Raw genomic sequence first — 16933 nt, 5'->3', positions numbered from 1 at the left:
AGGGTATTCTTTTTTTGTTTTTATTCAAATCTTAAAGGATATATAGACCATCTGTCCTGCCCATATTTTCTTGAATTTTCAAAGTTGAAGCATCAAACTGCTGTTTTCTTTCCCTCTTTAGTATTCATTTTATAAAGACCAAGAAAATTTCATTTCTTATACTTCCATGCTGAAAGAAATGTAAAGATTTCTCTGATTCTCTAAACAATGTTTTCCTTTCCCTAAGGAGACATATATGTAATTAGATGAATGGCATCAGCTAACCACCATCTTGGTAAAAAATCTCTCATCTGGGACAAAGGAGGTGGCCATTTGCAGGGTTACTTGAGAAGCCACGTGTGGATTTGTTTTACAATCCAATGCCACAGTCACAAGCATTGTTTCCATTACATCCTCCAGGTGGATAGCATAGCCTCCCCAGGGTCTCTGCAGGGCTTCCCACAGTGTACAGAACCAGATACACCAAGTCACCAGGGCATTAAAGGTTTTTCTTCCTTTTAAAAGTATAATTATTTTTTCTGTCCCTAGAACTTACCCATTGTCTAAAACACTGAAAAGCTATATATTTTCAAGCTTTGTTTCTTAACTTTGACATGTTTGTATTATATGGTAATTTCTTGATTATGCAAAATTCATGGAGAGATGTTCTATCTAATGAAATTTTCTGGGTAACAAACTCTAAAATACTTTTTTGTTAATCTAATGACAGTGATATTTTTTAAGGTTGTGAGTCCTGTCTTTCATAAGATTAGTTATCAACACTCAGAAATGAAAAGAAAGAATAAGAAACAGGAGCATCATTTAATTCACTTAGGGTCTGAGGCATAGTTACCAAGAATTTGGCCTTTGGTGGTAGTCTTACCTAGCTGTGAATCCTGACTCTGCCTCTTACTGGCTAGGAGTTCTTTAACAGATTATTTTAAATGTATCATTTTTTCTTATTTGTGAATTGGGATCACAGTGGCACTCACTTATTTAGCCTTTTTGTGATAACTACCTGAAACAGGTCATAAACAAAGCCTGTCTCAACAGAAAGCTAAAAATAAAAATTAATAGCACTTAGTGTTATGCTAATAGACATTTTACAAGTTAGTGCATTAATCTTTAAGACAACCTAATGGGATAGTATTTTTAACTTGATATTTTTATGTATACTTTAAAAAAAGTACAGTTGACACTTGAACAACATGGTTTAAACTTTGTGGGTCCAATTACAGGTAGATTTTTCCTATAGTATATACTACAGTATTACCCAATTTGCGATTGGATGCCAAATACAATACAATACAGGGGGCAAACTATAAATTATACACAAATTTTCAACTGTGGGGAGGATCTGTTTCTAATCCCCACATTGTTCATCAGTCTAGTCAGATTTAGAAAGTAACTTGCAGATAATCTTATAATTCTAATGGCAGAGTTGAGACTTGAGTTCAGATCTGGCCAATTCTAAAGCCCGTGCTACTTAGCTTCTTGAATTTTTTTTTCTTTTAAATATTTCTCATAACTCTCCTTTATTGTTTTATAACATGCAATTGGTTTGTTGTTGTTCAGTCACTGAGTTGTGTCCGACTCTGCGACCCCATGAACTGCAGCATGCCAGGCTTTCCTGTCCTCCACTATCTCCCACAGTTTGTTCAGACTCATGTCCATTGAGTCAGTGATGCCATCCAACCATCTCATCCTCTGTCACCCTCTTCTTCTCTTGCCCTCAATCTTTCCCAGCATCAGGATCTTTTCCAATGAGTTGGCTCTTTTATCAGGTGACCAAAGTATTGGAACTTCAGCTTTAGCATCAGTCCTTTCAATGAATATTCAGGGTTGATTTCCTTTAGGATTGGCAGTTTGATCTCTTGCAGTCCAAGGGACTCTCAAGAGTCTTCTCTAGCACCACAATTTGAAAGCATCAATTAATTCTTTAATATATACTAATTCTTCTTTAATTGAACAGTGTAGAAATAACTAAGGCGAAATCCCCCAATCCCTAATCCTACTCCCCAGAAGTACACAATTTAAAAAATTTGTGCTGTATGCTTGCAAGTATTTCCCCTGCATCTATATCTATATGATGAGAAGAACTGACTCATTTGAAAAAAACCCTGATTCTGGGAAAGATTGAAGGCGGGAGGAGAAAGGATGACAGAGGATGAGATGGTTGGATGGCATCACCGGCTCAATGAACATGAGTTTGAGTAAACTGTGGGAGTTGGTGATGGACAGGGATCCCTGGTGTGCCGCAGTCCATGGGGTCACAAAGAGTTGGATACGACTGAGCAACTGAACTGAACTGATATCTATATGATGTATGGGGCTCTTTTCTGAAAAGATTATGCTAATTTATACTTTCAGTGGTGTGTAAAAATTCCTATTTCCCTGCACCATTTTTAATACTGAATGTTCTCTTTCTATTTGCTTGTCCATTTGATAGCTGAAAGAATATCATATCTTTGCTTTAATTCATACTTCTTAAATTATGATGTTGAATGTCTCAAAATCAAAACAATTTCTCTATAAACAGTCCCACCTGAATTTGTAATAATCCCAGATGGTGGTGTTTTAAAATAAAAATCCATATAAATATAATGTAGATACTCTGTTTATTATCCTTATTCTCCTCTATGTGCCCCCAGAAAGCAAAGCAAATGACTATAATATTTAATATATCATAATTCAATTGAGAAGATGCCTAATGTGCCTTGGAATTTTAATATGGCTTATTATTACCAGATGTATCATTTACATTAAGTAAATATTTTTAGGAATTTTTGGAAAAGAATCATCAGGAAAGCAAGTACTGTATTCCAACCCCGTATTTATCAAATGTTTTCCATGTGCCAGGCAGGGTACTCAGTACCTAAGTTTTAGAGATAAACATGATAAATATAAATTCTTGTCAAATAGTTTAGCCTTGTGCAGAAGATAAGCAAATGTCTCTGAAAGCTTTGACTGGAGGGGACAGAGTAGCTAATTCAGGCTGACTGAAGCAATAAATAAGTGTATTAGTTAGTTAGTTAAGTTGCTCAGTCATGTCCGACTCTTTGCGACCCCATGGACTGTAGCCCACCAGGCTCCTCTGTCCATGGGATTCTCCAGGCAAGAATACTGGAGTGGGTTGCCATTTCCTTAAAAAGATTGCTAAGATTAAAGCTGAGCTTTAAGGGTGAAACAGATCACCAGCCCAGGTTGGGTACATGAGACAAGTGCTCGGGCCTGGTGCACTGGGAAGACCCAGAGGGATCGGGTGGAGAGGGAGGTGGGAGGGGGGACTGGGATGGGGAATACATGTAAATCCATGACTAATTCATTTCAATGTATGACAAAAACTACTGTAATGATGTAAAGTAATTAGCCTCCAACTAATAAAAATAAATGGAAAAAAAAAAATAAATAAAGCTGAGCTTTAGCTCTAGTTGGTCCAGTGCCCTGCTTTTGTCATCAGAGAACCAGTTCTTCTATCTCTGTCTTTGCTCTGTCATTCAGTCTGGTTTCCTTCTGACTATGGGATGGCTTTCCATGGCTATTTGCATTTTATGCTCTCTTGTTAATTTGGAAGCCATGGGGACTTCTTGTGGTTCTTTTAAGCTCTAGGAAGGACCTTTTCAGAAGTCTCCAAGAAACCGCTCTTGGTGCCTTACTGACAAGAACTGGACCACATACCCATTCCTGGCAGAATCACTGGCCAGAAGAATTGAGATTAGCCTTAAGACAATCAGGCCTACTCTGGGGGCAGAGAGTCATCATCATTGTTGAGTCACTCAGTCATGTCTGACTCTTTGTGACCCCATGGACTGCAGCACTCCAGGATTCCCTGTCCTTTACTATCTTCCAGAGACTCAAACTCATCTCCATTGAGTCGGTGATCCAACTATCTCATCCTCTGTTATCCCCCTTTCCTCTTACCCTCAATTTTTCCCAGCATTAGGGTCTTTTCCAGTGAGTTGGCTCTCCCTAACAGGTAGCCAAAGTATTGGAACTTCAGCTTCAGCATCAGTCCTTCCAGTGAATATTCAGGGCAGAGAGTAGGGATCAGCTTTCTCTTAGATATATCTCTGAGCAACAGATAGTTACCTGAAAAAAAAAAAGAAAGGCTTTCTACTGGAAAGGAAGAAAAGAGGAAACCATATCCACAATATCCACTACAACAATAAAGCAAGTAACTCTGATAAACTACAGTTAGGTGACTGTGAGTGAAGAATGACATCTTTGCCACTTAAAAAAAATTTTTTTAATGTCTCATAGGATCAGAGCGGCACTGAACTGGTTAGTGATGAGGAAGACTCCAGTCTCGAAGTTGGTCTTAAACAATCTCCTGAAAATGAAAGCTCCAAACTGGTGAGAATCCTGGCTATTTCATCCAATGTTCCTTTTAGGGATGAATTGTTTATATTTTGGATCAGTTGTTGTGTTTACTTCTCTTTGAATCTTGATCTCTGAGACAGCGGAAGCTATTCTGTATAGCGAATGACCCATCCACATAGCAAATGACCTAAAGAACAGCGTGTCCTCCTGCTTTCTTGAATTGTGCTGTCTGGGACTAAAGCAATCTCTCTTTTAAATCTTGTTTATATAGGGTTTCTTTAGGCTAAGGTGGTGCTGAATTAGTCCTAGAGGCAAAGAAATAGATACTAAATGTATTCCTTTGTTTATAATAAAAGTTATTTAAACTTACCCAGGGGCTAGAGCATTAGGAGAAAGTCAGTTTTAGAGACCTCTCCCTCCTTATGTGTCCTACCTAATATTTGATATCTTGTAATTTAATACTTATGGAACTTTTACTGTATACCATGTGCTGTGCTATGTTCTACATTCATTTTCTGATCCTCATAGTGTAGGTGGCAATATTTTGCTTTTACACATGAGGAAAGCTCGCCTTGCTGTTGTTCAATCACTAAGTCGTGTCCAACTCTTTGAGACGCTGTGGACTGTAGCCCGCCAGCCTTCTCTGTCCAAGAGATTTCCCTGGCAAGAGTACTGGATGGTTTCTATTTCCTCCTCCAGAGGATCTTCCCTGACTAAGGATTGAGTGCATTTCTTCTGCCTTGGCAGGCAAGTTCCTTACCACTGAGCCACCTGGGAAGCTTAGACTTGCTTAAGGACATTAATTAACTTGCCAGAGGCGAGTCACTAGTCTGTCGTAGGCCTGAAGGTTGATCTCATTTGGTCTGACTCCCAGCCTTTGTTCATAATCTACCTTCCTGTTTTGTAGCCTGGCACTTCCAAGGTTAGACTGAAAGTTCTCGAAAGACATGTGGGCTTTTCCCCCTCTCTGTTTCAAAATCTCTTATGAATCTCAAAGAATTAATCACTTGGGAGGGTCACTGTGATTTTATGGTAGCATAGAATTGTTCATTTTACTTGACGGATTTTGAAAAATCATCCATTTATCTTCTTTCAACTTTTAGAAAATATATTTCAGACTGGCTTAGGGTCCATGTCCTAGAAAACGAACTGATTCTTTCAGGAGGATGGAAAAGGACATTTAGGCAAAAGTGAAAATTATCAAGGCTCACTCTTACACAAATCCTACATGAGGCATCGGGAACAGCAGATTGGGACCACTGTTCCTGAGCAAGGCGTTCCAGGGTTACACTATTCCCTTTCCAAACAATAAACTGCATCTTGGCACTGAAAGGGATGGGGAACATCAGCAAATTTCAAACTCAGACTCCTTCTTTCATTTAAAAATACTGTTGACTTGTTCTTTTTGACATTGTTTTTCCATAGGTAGGTTAGGGAAACGTCTTTTAAAGAAATAGGGTTTTGTAAGTGTGAGCCCTTGATTTTATCCATGGAGAAGATGGTAAAAAGAGTGAGAACACTCCTTTGCTTGTTGGGAGAGGCTGATAGTCCCACAGAGGCTCAGTTGCAGGCTGTAAACAAAAGCCATCATCTACCCTGTTCCCAAGAAGGCAGCACCAGTGATGGGGCTCCAAGATAGTTGAAGAGCCCCACCTTCAGGCAGAGGACATGAAAGGCTGGGGGTAATTTTTAGATATTGTTTCATGCTGCATTTTAACAGGAGTAAAAACCTTCCCAAACTCGTTGACTGGTATTTATTTTTCCTTCCCCCATGACCTTCTCTTTTTAGTATTCTGTAATTTCTTTTTACCATTTCCAATAGAATATGCATGGTCTAGTCAATTGAGGAAAGACAGCCTGAATTTGAACAACTTTTATAGCATAAATATAAATGGCTTAGCATAAAGTATTGCTTAAGATTGTGTTTAACTTGGGCAAGTTAGACCTCATCAAGTGTCAGTTTACTCATCTGAAGAATGGGAGTAATCAGGATGAGGAAACAAATAATCAATGAAGTATAGAGTATAAGGCACATAGTTGGTGCATAGCAATTTCATTCATTAATTCAGAATATATTTGCCAGTTGCCACTTCCAGGCAATGGAGATATAAAAGTGAACAAAATGTACCAAAATGCCTGCATTTGTGGAGACTTATTCATGAATAGATGGGGGAAGGGAGATAGATAGTACATAAATTAGCAAATTAAATTATATGAAATTGTTGTTCTCGAGGGTAAAAATTTCATCTGGCTCAACCTAACATATTCATTATTGTCTCATTATAAAGTACAATTGACTCTTGAAAAATGTGTTGGTTAGGGGTGCCAATCTTCTGCACAGTGGAAAATCTGTGTATAGCTTATAGTTATAAGGCCCACTGTGATTGGGGTTCCTTCAGATCTGTGGCTTAGTATTTAACTGAAAAAAAATCTGTACAAGCTGACCCGCGTGGTTCAAACCAATGTAGTTAAAGGGTCAACTGTATTAATAGCAGTTTCTCATCATTAGTCCATCATTTGATTGTTTTTGTTATGCAGTTGGTGCGAGCATCCATGTGCTGCTGCACCATTCTAGGATGCTTGCCGGATGCACCTTGTGAGAAAACAGCATGTGATCTTTACAGGCCTTGACTCCTCTCACCTTAGTTTATGTCAGATGGAAACAGTAAGATGTAACCCTCTAAAGGTTGCACTGTTTGTTTCCTGTAGGAGCGTATGTCTCATCAGTCACTGCTGGCCTTTACAGGAGAAACTAGGAGAACAACTCAGGCCTTGCTCTTAAGCAGCTTACCCTTGAGCACCAGTGAAGATAGGAGAATTTGTTATCTGGAAGATCAGACCAGGCAGACGTGTATTAGAGACAGAGAGAAAAAAATGTTGCAGGGGTTCAAAAGAGGATAGACAACCGTCTTGTTCCGGGCTTAGGGATGGTTTCTTAGACTCTTGGCCTTTAAGGTGAACCTTTTAAGATAAGAAGGTGATTGACTGCTGAGGTTGAAGTGACAGGGGAGGTTCACCAGGTGGATCAAACAGCGTGGGTGGTGGAGTTAAGACTAAAGGCTGGACTTTTGTACAGTGGGCAATAGAAGCTGAATAGTGGAATCACAGAACTATGACTTATACTATGGATTATAGATTAATGTATTCAGTATTTCATGCTCAGTGTTCAATAAATGTCTCATTAACTACATAGATGCGCATATGTACTAGGTGCTACCTATGAGAAATTATACTCCAAAGGGCTATTAAATTGCTTCTCCAAGATTACCTGTTTTCAGAATTAGGACTAAGCCATGAATCTCCATATATTCCAGTGCTTATTCCTACTCTTCAGTTGTGATTTGCTTTCATCCATATCTCCATAGTCCCCAGACTCACAGCCAAGGAGTTTATAATAACTGCAGTAGATATTTTATTTCTCTAAATTATATTTTAAAGGGAAAATAGCTTGTTTTTAGACAACTGATCAGATGATGGTTTGTGAAGCATAGATTCCAATTGTGAGAGACTGGAGGCAGGGTAGTGTCTGGAATCTATTTCAGGAGTCTAGGTGAGAGCCTGTTAAGACTATTTTTTAAGTCTTTTCAAAGGAACTTAAAAAAACAAAAACAACCAACTATTTGTACAAAGCTTTGCAATTTGTAAAACAGTCTTATTTTATTGTTAGCTTAATTTTTTTGGTATCTGTTTTTTCTAACAAGACACTAGTTTATGATTTTATTCAATTTTATCCCCAAAATAGCCCAATGTAAGAAATAGGGCAGGAGTTACTTATCCCTGACTTACAGATGAGACCTTAAGCTGCTTAGTGACAAATCACAAAACTAGAAATTAGAAGAGCTGGGCCTCATCCTGAAGGGTCTGTTTCTCTCTGGTATTTTGACATAGAAGAGCATGAATCCCTAAAATAGTTATTTTACTCTTTTGGGTATAAACCTATGTCTTTATCATGTTGGGGATATCTGTGTTAATATACTTTTGGGTGGATAATATAACTAAATTATTAAGAGTGCAGAGATTAGAGCCGTTGTACTTAGATTCAAATCCTGATCCCACCATTTACTAGGCATGTAACCTGAGGCAAATGGCTTTGCCTCTTTGTGCCTCAGTTTCTGTGTCTGTAAGATGGGAGAAAGAAAATAATGGTTATTGTGAGAGTAAGGAGTTAGTAACTATAAAGTACCACGAAGAACCATGCCAGAGTACATGGAATCACTGTCTCAGAGGGAGTTGTGTTAATGCTGCTGCTGATATTATGCTGATTAAAGCATTAAAGGTGAGTCAGATAAGGATTAGCTGTTCTATGTGAAGCATTAGGTGTAACTTGGAAAACTGAAGTGAATTTTTCAACCCCCAAAATGCAACTGCTGATAACAGACAGCATCTGTTGAATGCCTGTGTGCCAGGCATTGTTCTAAACTTGTTCACGTAATAGTCCTGTGAAGTTAGTACTAGTATTATCCTCATTTAAAAGATGAGAAAACTGAGGTGCTGCAGTGTTAAGTAAGTTGCCTAAAGAATCACCCAGTGAAGCTAGGATCCAGGCCTGTGCGCTTTGAAGCTGGAGCCAGCACTCCAAACCACTATGCAGTACCGCCTCTCAGTGAGATGCAAACAGAACAAAACCGAGTGCGGGGACAGCAGGAGAGTTACACTGAGATCTGAACTTTGTTATTTTCATTTCCTTTTTGTCTAAATCTTGAACTTCAACACAGAACATTATGACATAGAAATAGGTAGATTCTGAAAATTACCTTTCACGTTGGTAGAAGTTATATAGACTTCCAAACCAGTGTTGCATAAAGCAAAGGAAACTAAGGCTTTTCAAGAAGCTAACCTGTGCCAGGCATTTTCCTACTGGTTATTTTATTTAACCCAATGATGCACCTGTTATTAGCCCTACTCTGTTGAGAAGATACTGAGGGTAAGAGATGGCAAGATTTTTTCCTCAGGTCTCACAGCTGGAATAATACGGTTGGGACTCAAACCTAGTTCTCTTTGCCTCTAAACCCCATCTTCTTGTCACTTTATAGTTCTCATAACCTTCCTTGGAACATCAGAAGTATCACTGTGCGATCTATTTGTTCAAACAATAAATATTACTTGACTTTTCCAATGAGTCATCTGTTCACATCAGATGACCAAAATACTGGAGCTTCAGCTTCAGCATCAGTCCTTCCAGTGGATATTCAAGGTTGATCTCCCTTAAGATTGCCTGGTTTGATCTCCTTGCTGCCCAAGGGACTTTCAGGCATCTTCTCTAGCACCACGGTTCCAAAGTACCTACTCTTTGGTGTTCTACCTTTTTTATGGTCCAGCTCTCACAACTGTACATGACCACTGGGAAAACCATAGCCTTGACCATACATACCTTTGTAGGCAAAGTATGTCTCTGTTTTTCAACACATTGTCTAGGTTTGTCATAGCTTTCCTGCAATCATCTTCTAATTTCATGGCTGTAGTCACTGTCCGCAGTGATTTTGGAGCCCAAGAAGAGGAAATCTGTCACTGCTTCCACCTTTTCCCCTTCTATTTGCCATGCAGTAATGGGGCTGGATGCCATGGTTTAGTTCAGTTTTGTTTTTTTAATATTTAGGCTTAAGCTGGCTCTTTCACTCTCCTCCTTCACCCTCATCAAGAGGCTCTTTAGTTCCTCTTCACTTTCTGCCTTTAGAGTGGTATCATCCGCATATCTGAGGTTGTTGATGTTTCTCCCACCTATCCTGATTCCAGTTTGTAACTCAGCCAGCCCTGCGTTTCTCATGATGTGCTTAGCGTATATGTTAAACAGGGTGACTGCGGACTGCCCTGTCGTACTCCTTTCTCGATCTTGAACCAGTCAGTTGCTCCATACAGGGTTCTAACTGTTGCTTCTTGACCCGCATACAGGTTTCTCAGGGGACGGGTAAGATGGTCTGGTATTGCTATCTCTCTAAGAGCTTTCCATGGTTTATCATCATCCACACAGTCAAAAGCTTTAGTGTAGTCAACGAAACAGAGATAGATGTTTTCCTCAAATTCCCTTGCTTTCTCTATAATCCAGTGAATGTTGGAAATTTGATCTCTAGTTTCTCTTCCTTTTCTAAACCTAACCTGGACATCTAGAAGTTCTTGGTTCATGTGATGTTGAAGCCTAGCATGCAAGATTTTAAACATAACCTTACTAGCGTGGGAAGTGAGTGCAATTGTCTGATGGTTAGCACATTCTTTGGATCTCTAATCTTGTCTCATTCTATAGTTTTCTTCCTTGATATAAAACTAATTTATATTTTTTTTTGGTTCTTGTCTGTCTCCTTCTCCACATTGTTACAGATACTAATAGCCAGTAAAATGATTTCAAAGTTACTTCCTTACAACAAAATAATAAAAAGACAACTCAATTGAAAGATCGGGAGGATCTAAATAGACAATTTTCTATACAAATGGCCAATAAACACATAAAAAGATGGTCAACCTCATTAACCATTAGAGAAATGCACATAAAAAACCACAATGAGATACCACTTCATACCTGCTAGGAGACAATAAATAAATACATAGATAATACAAGTTCTGACAAGGATTTGGAGAAGTTGGAACTCTCCTCTATTGCTTGTAGAAATGTAAAATGACACAGCCAGTTTGGAAAATGGTTTGCAGTTCCTCAAAATATTAAACAGAATTACCATGTGACCCAGCAGTTTTACTCCTAAGTATATACCTAAGAGAAGTGAAAATATATAACACAAAAAAAACTTGTACACAAATGTTTACAGCAGTATTATTAATAGTAGCCTCAAAGTGAACACAACCCAAATGTCCACCAGCCGCAAGCATGCATGCTAGGTCACTTCAGTCATGTCCAACTCTTTGCAACCCTGTGGACTGTAGCCCACCATGTTCCTCTGTCCATGGGATTTCCCAGGCAAGAATACTGGAGTGGGTTGCCATACCCTCCTCCAGGGGATCTTCCCGACCCAGGTATCGAACAGTCTCTTATGTCTCCTGCATTGGCAGGCAGGGTCTTTACCACTAGTTCCATTTGGGAAGGCCTGGTATACTCATACAATGGATGCAGTTATTTAACAGTGAAAGATAAAGAGGTACTGATACATAATGCTACAAGAATAAAAATCTATAGAGACAGAAAGTAAATTAGTGGTTGCCTATGTCTGAAGGATGGGTAATGATCCTAATGGGTACAGGTGTTCTTTCAGAGATTATGACATGCTCTAAACTTCGATTGTGATGACGCTTGTACAATTCGGAATGGTAAAACCATTGTATTGTACACTGTAGATGGATAAATTTTATATGTTAATTATGTCTCAATAAAGATGTTTTTTAAAATTACAAGAGGAAGAAGAAAGGGGGAAGACAGAAGATAGATAATCCACAAACTAAAATCAAATCAGAAATTTAAAAAAAAAATTATTTATTGGGCTGCTCCAGGTCTTAGTTGCAGCACACAGGATCTTTGGTCTTTGTTGTAGCATTTAAGGTGTATTTAGTTGTGGCATGTGGGATCTTCATTGCAATATGCAAACTCTTAATTGTGGCATGTGGGATCTAGTTTCCTGACCAGACTGAATGAACCCAGGCCACCTGCATTGGGAGCTCGGAGTTTTAGCCACTGGACCACCGGAGAAGTCCCTCAAATCAGAAATATGATTCTAAGCAAGCTCTGGACTGGAAATTCTGTGAGTCTGTTAAATAACCATAACATGATCCCATACAAGGAGCTTTTAATGTATAATCGCTCCACCTTTTGGAACTTTTTGCAAATGTTTAATAATCTGCACCCTAACAGAAGACGCTTGACTTCTTTGTCCATCAGAATTAACGCCTGAGTTTATTTTCATACATCCTTGTGTCTGGCCCACTGCTGCACTCTGTGCTAGCTCCTGGGAAGATACTGCCAAAGGTAACAGACGCAGCCTCTCTTCTTGCGATGCTTACCGTCTTCTTAGGACAGTGACGTCATGTAATGTCAAATAGATTGAAATCTAAACGTTGATCAAAGCTAAGAACAAGAGGTGTTTGGTGCTAAGACAGCATATTATAGGGGGATCTGACCTTCCTGGGGAGATCTCTCCCAGGGAAAACTGAACTGAGATCTGAAGGAGAAGCTGGTGCTACCTGACAGTGGGAGAAAGAAGAAACAAAGGCGGGAGCTAGGCAACCTTAGAGCCACAGTGGGTCTGGAAAACTGACATTCTGCACATTCACAGTTGCCAGAACTGGTGAGGTGGGAACTAAACTGGAGCAGATAACAAGAACCAGGCCACACTGATGAGATGGTCTCTCCGCTTACGGCAGTAGGAAGCCGTGGGGGGCTTTGGAGGTGACTCTAAACTGTAGGTGAACTGTAGCGATCAGATTGGACAGCGGCCAGCATGGATGCTGATGGGCTGGCTGGGAGTCTACTGCAGCAAAGGCAGTGGCAGTCTGGGAGAGATGGCAGCGGCAGGATATAGTCTCATATTCTGTCTTTGCAAAAATTATAATAAAATAAACAGCAAGGTAATATATGTGTTTACCAGGTAAATTCCACAGAGTTGCCAGTCAAAGAATTTGCCTTTCTTGCTCCCAGGATGCAAACCTCCTGCTGTACGTGTGCTTTAAAGCCTTCCTCTGAATACAGGTTTAAAGCTATTAAAATGGCAATTGTTACACCATCTGGGTCTTGAGAACAAGCATCATCCCAGGGCTTGGCCAGCAGCCCGTGATAACCCTGCTAGGAAATGCCCCCAGCAGATGTGCCTGACATTCCTGCCTCGTTTTATGACACTGCTTAGCAACACTGCAGTCTGCCTGTCAAGTGATCCCTGTCCTTCCAGACCTGGTTCATGTCCAGCAGCATCAAGAACACTTAGATTTTTCAGAATTTTTCGAAATGTCTAGATTTTTTGCAAACTGCCTGCAGTGTTTGTCTTTACTATTGTCTTTCATTATGAAATGTAATTTCTGATCCTTAGAACAAGAATAGAAGATTGAGAGGAGTATTGCAGTCAACTCAAAGTGCATTCAAACTATAGTTTCTCTGTGGAGATTTTAGAATTTACAGGCAAGATGCCTGGGGAAACATGCACTGTTTCTGAATTAACTATCATTAACCTAAATGGGCTGTGACATGGAAATTCACACTGCAGCTGACAGTACATTTTACCATTTCAAGTCCCCACCAGCCAGAATAGCAGCATCTTAGGAACACTTTTTACTCTTTACCTTGATGCACTTGATCTGTATAAAATTTTCAAACATGCTTATTGAAAAATCAGTGTTGAGTGTTATAAATAATACCCATATCCCCAAATGATCTGATAGTACTTGCTTTTATAGGCTAAAAAGACTGTCAAATATAAATCATGGGCTCTGATATCTGAACAAACATGAACTTCCCCACCAGCCTTCGCTAGCTCTGATCTAGAAAGTGACTTATTCTGTCTTCATTTCTTCATTGAAAAATGGGGGTGTGGGGGTAGGAGGCTAGTCATTTTGTCCTGTGAAGATCAAGTGTGACTTTGTATGTGAAACCCTTAATAATGCCTGGCATGGAGAAAGGCTCAGTAAATGTAGCTATTGTTAACACCAGATTTTGTCTATACAAAATCTATGTGTGCTAGAACTACCTCATTTTTCATACACATTTCCTGAGAATCTGTGATGTGTCAAACTCTAAGAATGTAAAGATAAGATATCGTTCATCCAGGAGTTTACCACCTTAGGTCTAATGCAAAGGTTACAAGCTGCTTGTCAGGATAATTTACGTTAAAGATCCTTGTTTCTATTTTCTACTGAAAATGGACTAGCATTCCAAGCTGCCCTTTTCATCAGTTATTCACTTTAAGTTTATTTCAGGCCCTACCTTTCCACCATTCTCTAACCCTAGCCTGCTTCCCATCACCTGTACATACCTGAGTACCTACATCATCCCCATCACCTGTGAGTACCTAAGGCTGCATCCCAGGTCTACAAGCCTGGTCATGCGTGTGGGCCTGGCAGAAAGTGAAAGCTGAGAAATAGACAGGAGCTGTTGGTGGAAAGTCTTGTGGACCAGGAGAAAGGGCTTAATACCTTTGAGATGTTTTTTAAAGGGAGATTATAATGATGAGATTAGCCCATTGATAAGATCATTTTGAGCTTATGTGTGAAGAATCTGATAGAAAATGTCAAAACTGAAGACAAAGAGTTAAAAAGCTGTTAGAGTAAAATGAGATGAAAGTTGATAGTGACCTAAACTCAGGGATCTGTTTGGTGAGTGCCTATTTTCAGTAAATACAGGAGTTAAAATTGATAGGACTTAATGATTGTGTGAATGTCAAAATTGAAGAAGAGGAGTGATGCAAGGACTCTCAGATTACAACATGGATAGCCAACTGGCTGGTTGGTTGATGCATTCACCGAGAAAAGAAAGAGAAGAGGAAGGGAATTCCCTGGTGGCCCAGTGGGTTAGGACTCGGCACTTTCATTGTTATGGCCCCAGGTTCAATATCTGGTCCCAGAACTAAGATCCTGCATGCTGTGCAGAGTGGCCATATAAATAAGGTGAAAAAAGAAGAGGAAGAGAAGCAGATTTGTAGGGAAAGATGATTTGTTCTGTCTTAGCTACTGAGTTTTAAGTGTCTTAAGTTTTAAGTAAGACAGAAAACTGTTATTTAATACCTATCCCTGTAATAGACACTTGAAAAGATTATCTCATTTATCCCAACAAAAGCAGTAGTAGTAATAATAATATGATCCATTATTTGCTGAGCATTTATCATTTGTTAAGAATGAACACAGTGTATTATCTTCATCCTCCCCACAATAAAGCATCATTACCTCCATTTTGCAGACCAGGGACCTGAGTATCCGAGATGCTGAGTCACTTGCTCAAAGGCTTAGGGGCAGAAAATGCCACAGTAAGGATTCAAAGCAGTATGTGTTTGACTCATGGGCCTGACTTGTGCTACACTGCCTCTCCAAGAGGTATCTGGTATCAACCCATGAAGAAGGTGAAGTTTAGAGAAGTCTTATTTGTCATAGAGCGTGTAATCTAACTAGAACACTAGGATCTGACCACAGTCAGACTCCAAAGTCCAAGCTTTCTTCTTTATCCAGATAATACTAAAGAATTTTTAATTAGACCCACATGGATCTGTACAGTTTTTACTGGTCAGTGGGAAATATGAAAAATAATAACCACATGGAGAGTTCTTCATAAAGCTAAATTTATTTGATTTAAAGGACTGTCCTTTAAAACTGTGTTCTAGATAACTTTTTAGTGTAAAAATGGCTCTTCCTACAGGGCATTATGGTGGTAATATCTGGTGGCAGTTGTGGGGAAAGGACCTGACTAAGTTGAAACCTCTTAAATCACTGACATTTGACCATTTCTTGACTCATAAAATAGCAAATTCATATGCTCCAACCTAATATTTCTATGCTTTCAATTACTTGCCCCCCACAGAAGGTAACTCTGTAACCTCAAAATTCTTTTGAAAAATTTCTGATCTGTGAAATCCCAAAGTCTAAGAAAAATCTACTTTGCTTCATAGCAAAGTAGAAAGCCCTTGAAATCAGGAATACTTTGCAAATGATTCAATGGAAGCATTCAATGGACGACAAAGAGAGAGATTAGTAAAAGCTGGCTGCAGTTTTAAACCTGGATAACTGGGAGGTTGATGTTGTCACTAGTTTAAAAAAAAAAAGGAACAGACTTATAGGAGAAGGTAAATGAGTTCAGTGTGGAATTTTAAAGAGATAATATACCACCTGTATCAGGTTCAGTTTATCAATTTTGACTGCTGTGCTTGATTAAAAATTGTTCCTAAGTGCTTTTGAAGTGCTGGCATCCAAGATTGGAAAAAAATAGTTTATATGTGTTTCTGATGATTATAGGCTTCTTCTTAAGTCTTCTATATCTAGGCTGGAATTCTCAAGTGTAATACCCTGCTCATTTTTAAAGCAAGATCTTGAACTATAAGAACTGCAGGATTTCTAGTTTGGCTCTGGAAGCCGAAGCCACTGTGTGAACACTGTTCTGTTTCAGATCCAGTATGAAAATAGCATCTATAGCAGGAGTGTAGCGTTCCCTATAGGAGAATTTCTCTGAGTCAGCATCAGCCTCTCTTTTGTGACAGTATGCAAATTGCCAATGGCAGAGTTCAAATGCGTTCACAAATGTGGCATTTTTCACAGCTCATCGTACTTTATGTCTTGTATTTCTGAAAAATCACTTGAGATTTGCCTGCATGATAAATTTCCCTTTCCTAGTAATAAAAAAAGACTATATCTGCAGTCAAGTCTACTTCTTGTGCAAAAGTCACAAGAGAAAATCTTTGGTCTTTTCATTCCATTCTCTTCCCCTCTGGCATTGTAATGAAGATAATACAGAGATGTGAAGTAACCTCACAAACTCAAAGGCTGTAGAGATGGAGATACACATTTTTAACACAGATTCATGTCTTGGACATCTGCTAGCTTTCTTTCACTCCCATCCGATTTAATGGCCTGCTGTGGAGACTTGTTATTCCACTTCGAATTTCATCTTGCCAGAAAGGAAGCTATTGCTTACCAGATATTTCTAAATTGAGAAAGTAATCTTTTTTATTTTTTTAAAGATTTTTTTCTTTGATGTGGACCATTTTTAAAGTCTTTATTGAATTTGTTA

At 39.1% G+C, this 16933-nt stretch overlaps 1 protein-coding gene across 8 annotated transcripts in view; it reads left to right on the top strand.

Annotated features, from left to right (window-relative positions):
• The window catches only part of PATJ (PATJ crumbs cell polarity complex component), a 368893-nt gene that overhangs the window by 254940 nt on the left and 97020 nt on the right, over positions 1–16933 (top strand). For 7 of the 8 annotated variants that reach the window (XM_070468067.1, XM_070468062.1, XM_070468068.1 and 4 more), the window contains exon 31: positions 4240–4332. The exons of the other annotated variant lie outside the window; for it this stretch is intronic. In XM_070468067.1, coding sequence (XP_070324168.1) covers positions 4240–4332 — 93 coding nt within the window. The remainder of the gene's footprint in view (positions 1–4239; positions 4333–16933) is intronic. 8 annotated transcript variants of the gene reach the window in all.

The sequence above is a fragment of the Odocoileus virginianus genome, chromosome 5 (assembly GCF_023699985.2).
Source record: "Odocoileus virginianus isolate 20LAN1187 ecotype Illinois chromosome 5, Ovbor_1.2, whole genome shotgun sequence".
Lineage (NCBI taxonomy): Eukaryota > Metazoa > Chordata > Mammalia > Artiodactyla > Cervidae > Odocoileus > Odocoileus virginianus.
Note: the sequence above shows the minus strand (reverse complement) of the source record. Positions and strands in the feature narration are given on the sequence as shown.